This window comes from Argopecten irradians, chromosome 14 (assembly GCF_041381155.1).
Source record: "Argopecten irradians isolate NY chromosome 14, Ai_NY, whole genome shotgun sequence".
NCBI lineage: Eukaryota > Metazoa > Mollusca > Bivalvia > Pectinida > Pectinidae > Argopecten > Argopecten irradians.
In genome coordinates, this window is record NC_091147.1 from 13,771,450 (window position 1) to 13,782,956 (window position 11,507).

General features: G+C 33.7%; 1 protein-coding gene across 1 annotated transcript; it reads right to left on the reverse strand.

Annotated features, from left to right (window-relative positions):
• Nucleotides 1-661: 661 nt before the first annotated feature.
• On the reverse strand, nucleotides 662-10,802 carry LOC138308046 (zinc finger protein 177-like). Its single transcript, XM_069248991.1, has 4 exons — nucleotides 10,638-10,802; nucleotides 9,098-9,253; nucleotides 5,169-5,732; nucleotides 662-1,950 (listed from the first exon to the last, which is right to left on the reverse strand). The coding sequence occupies exons 1-4, from the start codon at nucleotides 10,747-10,749 to the stop codon at nucleotides 1,715-1,717; spliced, it is 1,068 nt and encodes a 355-aa protein (XP_069105092.1). The 5' UTR covers nucleotides 10,750-10,802; the 3' UTR covers nucleotides 662-1,714.
• Nucleotides 10,803-11,507: the final 705 nt, after the last annotated feature.

Sequence of the window (11,507 nt, forward strand, 5' to 3'; positions counted from 1 at the left end):
TTTACACGTTTACTGTGTGACTAGTCGTGTGTTCCATTTGCGAATTCATACCAGTTTTACTAAAAGTAATACGGCATCGCCTAATGGAACGCTTTTGGATAGCGACTAACTTAGCTAGCCAAGGGTATTAGTCCGATCCTCTCTCTAGTAGTAGAGAGAGATCCCTAGAGAGAGAGTTAGTCCGATCCTCTCTCTAGAAGTAGAGAGAGGATCGGAATAATACCCTTGGCTAGTGAAGTTGGATGGCGGCACTCATATGAAAGACACGCTTCGAGTACAAAATATTTGTTAACAAGAAATGGACTGAAACGCTTTACCTTTATAGTTTCGATATACATTGAAATAAATAACCCATGTAATTTCATAAGATAAAAATATTCTCGGTCTTGTTTTTAACAAAGAACACATTCCGTTGACATATAAAATATCTCGAGCCCGCCATCTTGGATCCATGTGATACGCTTCAACTTGAAAATAATTTTGCATAGGCCTAATGATTTCGGATTCTTAAGCAATACCGAGCTTCTATTCATACCTATTCACCACCCTAGATATCCTGGCAGGGTTTACTATCACTGTCGAGCATCTGAAATGTCGACGATGCTACATCTATTCCATACTAGTATTATTTTCAACTGATGATATATAAACAAAGAAGATGCACAATGAAGGTAATTTATTCATTTTCATAATTCAACATTAAATAAACAAACAATATTAAACACATAAAAATATGTCACTTCATGTAAAACAAATTAAGATCAAGATATAATTGAAAACATCAATATTTTTAATTTAATAAATATCATCTAAGTACAGTGTTTATCTACCAAACTGTAATGGTGATGATAGTGTTAGAATCATAACTCACGAAGCTTGATACATAATAAATAATTTAGTTGGAATGTAATGACAGTGATGATGCAAGATTAATATTTTTTGACGCTTTAAACATGAAGACATCTTAAAGAATGAGCTATTTTTTGCTTGCTACTATAACACGCTAAGCAGTTTGTTTGGTTAAATGAGATAAATATATAAAGTGTTCATTCCATGGTCACAAATATTATGTTATTAATATCACAAAGTCAAAAGGCAAACATGTTGATCTGTGTCAATAAATATAGATTTTGGCTGACAGTGCAACCTAAGTAAGATTTACACATTATTGAAACATTATCTCCCAATGGAATAGCACGTAATGTAAAATAAGATTTGTGTGCCTGTTGTAGATCATAATGTCTGTACAATATTGTAAAATGTGAAGACTTAGAACTACACCTTGGAATGTCATGGAATATGTAGAATATGGCGTCTACTGCACATCAAAGTGTGTTAAATAGAATGTATTTCTTACATTTGGTATTGATGACACCAATCTATATTGTTACGACACCTTCAATCTCCCAGGAATGTAAACTATGACGTCTTCTGTTGTACAGGAATGTAAAGTAGGACGCCTTTCGCTTTCAGATTTGACGCCCGCCATTGTTGCGTCTGTGTAGATTTTGACGCCATTTTGAAAACTTAGGTATGAAATGCCACGCCGACTATAGCTGAAAAATGTGGAATGAAAACTTATGTCACCCGCAATTCGAATTAAAAAACTACCTTGACAAGGCTTGCGCGGATTGTGCCGCCTACTACATCCCGGAATACAGGGTATGACGTCACACCGTAAACATCGACTGTTTAAAGTCCTCGACTATGACGCCTACTGTCGCCCCTGGATATGAAATGGCAGCATCAGAGACTGCCGTAGACCATTGTCCATTGTCATGCTGTGTTGGGTTTCAATGTGACGTCGAAGGTCGACTTTCCTCTGAAAGGCTCGACCACATTTGTCGCACGCGAAAGGTTTGAATCCTGTGTGTTTCCGACTATGTGTGATAAGGTTAGACGATTGGCTGAATGCTTTACCACACTGCAGACATTTGTGAGGCTTCTCACCTGAAAACACAAATTTGCATTATCAATTTCTTGATAAACCTTAGCAAATAAATAAAACCATAAACAAAAAATATCCAACTTCAATACAATTATTTTATACATCGAAGAAATCAAAATCATTTGCATAAATGCATAAATCTGTATGAAAGGAATAACATTTAAAAAAAGAGGTAATATTCTATGGAAATAATGTCAGTATCACCTGCATTTTAATTTGTTCAGTTTGGATGTTAATAAATGGATGCTTATTGCTTTGGATGCTTATTTTTAAAATCTTAGTAACTGAAGTGGAACTATTTTCCTACACAGATCATCAGGTCCGTATACTTTATACTCACAACGACCTCAAAAGTGCAAAATTTTCCATTTGTATAATTGAGCTTTGATTAAAAACTACCAAGACCTAAACATAATCTAATACATGTGTGTCTAAACGAGTATGCAATCCCATGCTACGCGTAATTTGTTTCAGGAAAGACCACATCAAATCAAGTATTATGCATCTGATGAATTAATAATTTATTCCATTCATTCAACCCTGGCCTATTCTATTGTTCACAACGCAAAATCAAAAGCGATGAAATACCACCGTTTCCCTCTTCAAACACCCAGACGACTGAAACAATTTTGTGATATTATGATCTTGCTTTTGAAACACTAACTGATTGTCTGTATGACGTCACACACGACAAAGCACGTGACACCTAAAGGTCAATGGTAATATGAGAAAAGGAAATTCATTTCCCTGATTTCAAACTCGTCATCTAGTCTGCAGCACTGATATTGATGACGTCCCCCGCGGTAATGGCGGGAAAGGTCACGTGGCTTTAAGGTCAGGGAGTGATTGTCCTTGCGGATTTGGACGGTGCTAACTTCGCGTGATTTTTAGATAAATGCTGGCATGATAGTAATACTGACATTTAGAAGCTTAAGCTCAATTTCGGACCAGTCCTAGCCATGTCATTATAAATTAATGATTTTGTATTGTCTGAACGCTGCAGAAATGATAAATCGAGACCAATCTCTTAACCATACAATCTTATAATACAAAGTAAGAAAACTTTGGTTAGTCGGCCTTTACGTCCTCGACCAGGGACATAATAAACCACATATACTGTATGCAGTGCGTTGCAGTGTACTTATCTGTATGTTTTGGGAGGCTGCGGTATACTGGAGTTGTGTCAGTTTGTTTAAATAATGGAAATTATTGCCTATTTCATAGCGCTATCTCAATGAAACATACCAGCACGATCACATTATACTGACATTAGGTGTATCAGTCATTCTACTGACATTAGTAAGTAAAGGTACAACATTTTGCATAGCAACTTTAAAAATAACCTTCAAATTGCTAATTGGTATGACATGAAAACAAAACGAATAAAATGACAAAAATCATAATATTCAATGTAAAAGAGTAGAAAAAACGTATCAACACATTCTATCGATAAAAAAGATATATAGGGATTGAATGTATTTTACTAATTATCATAGCGGCTATGAATAGCAGAAGCTATCTACATAACGCGCTCCACGGAAGATATGTAGATAGCTTCTGCTATTCATAGCCGCTATGAAAATTAAAAAAAAATACATTCAATCCATATATTTACATTAGAATAATTTATGAAAATAAAATTATTGAAAGGTTTTTATATTATATTTAAAATTATGACACCCATATACGACGAGAAATGAGATTAATGGAACAGCTAGATGACGAAGTCGTTCTGCAACGTCGCGTTTTCAAGCTTCCGCCTTCCGGTCGAATTTTTTGTTGTTGCAAATGGCAAACGATAAACAAGAAATATAGTTAAAATAAGATTTGATTGACTTATTACAGTAAACCCAAGTTGATTCTATATAAAGAAATAACGCATTAGATATTATACATTAACATATTGTAGGGGACTATTTTTATTGATATGAAACTGGCGCATTGTTTGAAATCAGCTAATCGATGCACGAGAATCGTTGTATTCATGTAGCGTATTCTTAGTGTTTTCATAGGCAAATGTTTGTTTTCGTCAGTTGGTTGATTCATATAGTGACGAAACACTCAGAATGTAAATATAGGTTGATATAGAGTCTATTAGGATTAAAAAATTATCTTGCTTTGTTTTTGTTAGGATTCATAATATAAAAAATATAGTATTTCAATTAATCCATATGTAGAAGAAAGCGTTACGCTCACCAATGTATGGAATAATATTATAAACGACGTGTCATTATTTACGATATGGGATGATAAAGGGATTTTATAAGCCAATCAAAATGTTCGTTACATGCAAGATTAAATGCTTCTGATATATTGTACACTATACATTGATCTAACTAGTAATATGATGTGTAGTGTAGAGTTCCGTCGATCTCTGTACCAAATCATGTGCTGATGATTTTGACCTTTACAAGCGTTTGTGCGAGATTGCATGCAAAGTACTCCAATCAATTAGTGTGACTGCAAGGGCCCCCACAGGACGTCATGTGCCGAACAGCTTTATGTAAAATAGATTTGATGGAAATTTTCGGTACATATATCCGATACACCGAACGTGCCCAAAGTGTATTTCCGCAGTATTAAGCTATCATAATATGGGATATTTATTTTTGAAATGTCCTTTTTTGATGAATAGGTGTTTGATGTGATGATTACATAACAATACAACAAAACGATAACTAAAAATAGAAATAAAAGAAATTAAAAAATATTAAGAGAGCACAGACATGTCCTCTTAGCCCTAAACCCTCATACAATTGAATTTAGCATACAGTTGACCTCGAGGTCAATACCATTATGATACAATGACGGAAAATGTAGAAGGTCGCTATGATAAATAAAAATAAAAAAACCCCAAAAAACCCAACATCTGATATCAACTAGTTAAAACAAAGTTGTCAGTCTTTAAATAATTGTTGGATAAAAACTACATAAATCATTTTGACTTTTAGTTTAAGGTTAAACTGATATAACCTTGCTTTGGTTTACAAATATTATTTTAAAATGTTCCGTTATATTTGACAGTTGATCTAAATGTGAACGTCAAGGAGAGCAGAGAAGAAGAAGAGGCTGAAGAAAGAAAAAGAAGATAAAAAAGAAGAAGAGAAAGAAGAAGAAGAAGAAGAAGTTAAAAAGGAAGAGGAAAAAGAGGAAGAGGAAGATGAACAGAAGAAGAAGATCAACAGAAAATCAGACGCATTCTGTTCGAGATGAGACATACCTGTGTGAATGTAGGTATGTTTCTTCATATCAGATTTCTGGTGAAATCGCTTGCCGCAGTAGGGACAGGGGTACGGTCTAGTATCACTGTGGATGAGTAAGTGTGTGGACAGTGTTGAGGAACGCTTGAATCCCTTTCCACATTGTTTACACTCAAATGTCCTCTCGTGAGTGTGGACAAGCTTGTGCTGGTCAAGACTGACCGCGTGACCAAAAGTCTTGTTGCATATTTCACAGGCGTAAGGTCTTGTGCCGCTGTGAGAACGCCGCACGTGCACCTCAAGGCCATGTGACGTACTGAAAAGTTTGTTGCATTTGGCGCATTCGTATGTGCTTTCGCACATTCTCGGTGACAGCTCTTCCTGTATGCTCTCTTGGTCTTCATTGCAAGTCTCCTTTTCGCGAGCGTTATCCGGAAGATACGGGTAACGAAAAGGGTATCCACCAAAATAGTTGTACGATAACAAGAAGTTCTGTAGAAGATACCGTGTGTCCATTCCAAGGCTCCCAGTCCAACCGCCATACATGAAAGGTAACAGGTGCATCGGCATGAATTCGGAGGATTCTACAAAGAGAAAGACATAACTTATTTTTCAACGTCTCGAAACAATAGCTAGTTTATAAATTTAGATTTGATATTAGGTGTGTGCAAGAGAGTGAACAAGATTGATGAAAAAATATATCTACGACCAGAATTCAATACACTATCGATTTTTTAACTAAGATTTAATGTGATTTTAAATGGAAAATCAATCCGTCATAATATTTCCTAACAAAACATCATTTTAGATATTATTTCTTTGCTTAAATATTGTATATTTACATATTGGAATCAACATATTGAACATCTAATTATCAAGTAATGTTATTCATTGTTCTTTTGGAGACCTAATAGCATTCACTGTATCAACAAAGTCTTACAAGTCTTTCAAGTGCTATTGTATTGCAGAAAATATAATGAGGATACATTGTATTATCAATTTCATTTTATATCTTCAAAATAATGCCATAATGATTTTCATCGCAATGATATGTAAATGCTCCAATTACTGTAAATGATCTAAAAGATGAGGTATCCATGATACAATGATGTCAATTTCAACACCTGGAAGTACCTTTCCATGAAAATAACGTTTAAAATTGTGGCAAATGTGTGAACAAACCTTGCTTTTCAGTTTAACAGGAAGACGTTCGTTTTCATTTTTCAACTTTCATTCAAAAACTCTTTATCATTTTCAATTTTCTTTAATTTCCATATTTCCTAACAAACAAATCCTAATGTTTATAAAATGATATGTCATCTACAAACAGGCCGATTTGTTTTTACTGAAAAAATATCCTATTCATATTCTCATATTTGTTTTTCAGATTCATCGTGATAAACGCGAGTAAAATATTTATTTCATCGTGACATTTTATTATGTAAAAGTCTTATCAAAATCTATGACTATGACTTTCCATGATATTTTGATGCTTACAGAGAATGGCTCTCGAAACAGTTATTGCGCTTTATTTGGACGATAACTCAAACCTGATGGTTATTTTAAAATGAACCATATATGTCTTGCTAATTGTGTAATAAAAACTTACTAGGATGTTTAAACCAGTGAAAAGACTATTTTATTAAGCAAAGACTTTGTTCCTGATAATGACATGGTTTGATACCGTTTACGTGTATATAGACTCAAAAATATTTTCATCATAATACTGTAAATGACTTTATTGTCGCGTATACTATATTTCGCGTCTTCATTTATTTCAATAAATTGGCGGATATATTTATTCATGATCAAGGGTTGTTAAGAATAATGATACATTCATATTCATTAGCATAACTTAAGACATGGGTGTGGTTTTAAGTCACCAAATTAAAACACCGCGGTTTGGGACTAATCGTCAAATTTTAACTCGCCCAATTGTAACATTAAATCTTAATGCTAAATCTCCAAATATCGCGACCGCGAGATTCTCCGCGTGAGTGTAATATTATGTCAAACCGATACAAGTGCAATATTCTTGACATTTAGGTATGGTATGACATGATAGGCATGACATGATAGTTATGTCGACATTATTTAAACTGTGAAATGTATACTACCTGCTAATTGATACTGACTTATCTTAGTAGAAAATGTGTTGACTATCACGGCTTACGTGATAGTTTGTCAATTGACAAAGCCTTATACAGACGTCCTAACATCTAAACATAATATCAAAATCATGAACATGCCATTAAGATGAAATGTAAAATTTATTTATAAAATGTACTTTTTTTATTTTGAAGAAAAATGTGTTGAAATCAAAGTGGGTGTTAATTTCCTCATTTAGCAACTCTACATGCAATAAAAATGATATTTTGACATAGTCCCATAGTTATGAAAACATGATTAAAATAGTGAAATGTTATGAAAACTTCAAACCTGATTAAAGCCAGCATTTACGTAAATGGGTTCGTTTACTATTACTAATACATTATAGCTTTGACGGTTTTACAAAGGCAAACTAAGAACTATAAACCTGAAAAATTTATATTCATGTAACGGTGGTAACGAACAAATCACGAACAGGCGATTTTAGTCATTTGGTTTGCTTGTGTTCCCTAATTGCTTTAACCTCCTAAACACTTACGGTGAAAAATTTAATAGCACATTGATTTTGCCGTCCATGAAAGTCTAATGAATAAGTTTAATGGTATGCGATTCTTACATATGAATGTGACTGGTTGTGGTGGGAGAAAAAAGAAATATGAAACAGAAAAAGTGTAAATCATAAATAATAATAATAAGAAGAAAGTATCAAAATATATCAATATAATCCACTGGACAAATGGCCATAGATATCTGGACTCTAGCCTATGAATTTGATTGGGCGAAAGTGTTGTTGTATTACTGTAGAAGAGCGAACAATCCTTAGGCATGGCATATTAAATGTGCCCGAAGTAAACAAATATAGCATTTTGTTTACATTGTAATTGAAAGGTAGCATTGTCCACTCAATCTGTACACCAGACTGGGTTTGATTGCAAGTGATGGTGAAAAAGCAAATCCGTTCTTGTTATAATTGAAAATTTGTATTGTTATGTACACGACTAAATTTGATAGAAAGTGGGAAGAAAAAAAGACTTTTTATTACAATAATTGAAAGTATGCCTTGTCTCATCAGACTACTTGCTCGGTACTTGAGGTTAGAATGACTCTGCTTACAAAAGAAAGTGGGATGTCCCTTTCGTTGTTAAGTAAATACCGGCTCGGGAAATTAAAGAAACACCTGTTTCGCATGAAAGCGTGTCTTGAGATACATTGGCTATCAGAAACTATTCTATGAAGGGGGTTAGGCGGTATTTATGTCTACTTAGGATCGCTTTAAGCACATACTGTAATTATACAGCTGTCAAATCACATATCTTATCATTATAAATCTATCGGAACCAAAAATGTCTAAGGTCAATTGAAAACAAATTAAAAGGCATTTAAGGTTTTTCAAAATCAAAATGAGATGAGTAATGGAAGTATTCGTATTAACAATATCACAGATCATGATTATTGCTATGGTCGAAATATCGAATATTATACCAGGTCATACATTATGTACCCCAGGATTCACATCAACTTAAAATAGGTAATATGTAGGATCAATATATTGAAATTGAAAAAAGATATTTAAGAATTTCTATCTTTGATTATTTTATTAATTAAAATCGCTGTTCCTGAACCATGAAGCGGTCTTGAATCTTAAAATCTTATGTTTTGATTCAGCCAATAACAAGTGGCGTTATGGAAAGTAACGCCATTGTTAAGTGGTTTCGAAAAACTGTAAGTCCATCTTTTAATTACGTCAAAATTTCACTGGGACACAATACTAAAGATAAGCAATAAATGCAATGATAATTCTAAGTTTATATCAATGGCAATTTGTAACATTAAAATTCACCTTTGCGCTCCTGCCATGGTCTAAATGCTGCAAAGTTTCCTCCCACTGTGCTTATTTTCTCTCCGTCAATCGATGCACGTGCCGGCCACGCGCTGTCTCGGAAATGTAGTAAGGACGCGGCAAATGGAGCGTGCTGAAGATCAGATTTAGAACCCTCTGGTAATAGAAATAAAATGTCAAAAGTTACAAATAATTTCTATATAATGTCAATGATAATGAATTCTAGTATTATAATTAATATGTTAATATCCTAAATAAGGTCAACAGCCGTCAAATCAAATTAAGATATTGAAATATATTAATGTGTTATTTCATAACACGTTACTTAAAGACCCAACTACCTTTCCGGAGCCAAATTTATAGGTTTCTTAAATGCATCAATAACATAAGAAAATACATATCAATGACATAAGATGAGGTAAACATATGCAAGATTTCCTGCATAATATATAATAACTGTGGAGATTCATTTCACCGTTTTGCCGTCTGGCGCAGTAATATTCAACTACCGGTATTTAGGACGAGGGCGGGAATGAAAAATTAACATTTTGTTTATTTTAATTTTTTTTTATCAGAAGGCAATGATGACTATAGTTTTAACGGTATGTTAATAACTTTTGCGACTCTCCAAAATCATCGATCTAGCTTTACATTCCCATTATAAAAATTAATAGCCGTTTCGGAAAGGAAATGGGCCTTTAAGACCCTCAAGAATAACTACCATATATAACTATATAAATATAGAAACAATTACTAATATAAGTTATATAACCCGGGTATATTGAAGTCCTCAGGAAATGGAAAATTTCTTTAAATTATCCAGATTTTAATTTAACAAAGAACAATGCCAATAGATATTAGCGAACAATTAACAATTTCAACATTACCGATTTCAACTTAAGTTGGTTCCACTGTACATATATTATTCTTTGATTGAATTATTTTAATTAAAACATAAACATATACAGCATAAAGGAATTCTGGCGTTAAGATATCGCGGAAATACAAACCGCAATATATAGTTATAGGTTACGTGTAAATGACGAATAACTGTAAAGCTGCTATGTAAAACTTTTTTTTCACATAAACTTGTCCATATATATAAAAAACTTATTATTGTAAAAATTGGAAAGACATTGCTGAAATACATGAAATCAGGTTTTGTTATGACGGGATGATAAGATCTCAATGAACGAACATTCGCGGAAAATAAAAATGATATTGTAATTATAATCAATCTTAAAATGAACATTAATGAACGCAATTATTAAAATGAACACATGTATTATCTTTTAGCAGTGATTAGCCGAAACACTTGAACAAAAAAGGAAATATTTTTAAAATCTTATTTCAACGTTTATGTGATGTAAATATTTAGAACATAAAATCCGATGATTTAAACAACTTTTTCCAACGGAATTATTGCATTCTTTACAATCAAGTTGCATTGAAATGAAAATGACGGTTTTAATGAAATCAACTTGCACTAGTACATCATTATATTTTGCTCACATAATACGTTTGCAAATCAAATTCTTACCGGGTTTTGGTACCACCATCTGAAATGCACTAGTTAGAGCATCCATCCCGGCCGTTTCTTCTCCAATTTGACGAATCGTATTTCGCACCAGAAAGGATTTTGGCATCGTCATCGAAATCTTTATCTTATGTCTTTTTTCGCTATTTGACGAAGATGAAGAGGGTCTCGTGCCTTGAGTGGATTTAAATCCCGAAATCCTGCTCACAATTAAATAGTCACACGCAGACGGACGCCCCGCACGCGCCAGCGACACAATTCAACCAATCGGCATTGTTGTAACAACGGTTCGATATTTGCTTACAAATGATCGGAAATGGGGTAAATATTTGTTTATGAGGTAGTGCTTCCGATGTTGCATTGTACTGATCCTTTAATGGTGTGTAGTGCTTATTAGACGAATATACAATACCACAGCTAAGTTGGAACTGTTTGAGCGGGACCCTAAGATAACAACAGTAAAAGACGCACCTAACCAAACGTGTTGGTCAATCTCCACGACCGTTCGTAGAGAACAAAGTGATTTGCAATGTGTATCTATGTATCTACTAATTCTCTGATCACCTGTTAAAATTCACACACAGCATGCGTGTGCTAACACTGACGTGTTACCTGAGGTACTCTTTGTTGAATTCCATCGTACGCTTTCACATAATACTCTCAGTTTGACTTCATGTTTAACCGTTAACTTTGGAAAACGATTTTAATTGTTTAGCTATCACTGCATTATATTTTACTAACACTGTGCTACTTCGTGAATAATAAACAAAATTCGAATGCTGCTCTGGTAGTCTATTAAACATAACATTATCTTACTCTAGTAGAAGTTATCACCTAATTAATATGTATCTATCAAAGCTAACGAGAGACTTG

What these genes read in the sequence shown, in the direction of transcription:
- LOC138308046 (XM_069248991.1), bottom strand. Translation starts at nt 10,749, where the DNA reads ATGACGATGCCAAAATCCTTTCTGGTGCGAAATACGATTCGTCAAATT. An exon ending in GATGGTGGTACCAAAACCCG is followed by an intron (nt 9,254 to 10,637) that starts GTAAGAATTTGA and finishes TTCTATTACCAG; the next exon opens with AGGGTTCTAAATCTGATCTT. An exon ending in ACCATGGCAGGAGCGCAAAG is followed by an intron (nt 5,733 to 9,097) that starts GTGAATTTTAAT and finishes TTCTCTTTGTAG; the next exon opens with AATCCTCCGAATTCATGCCG.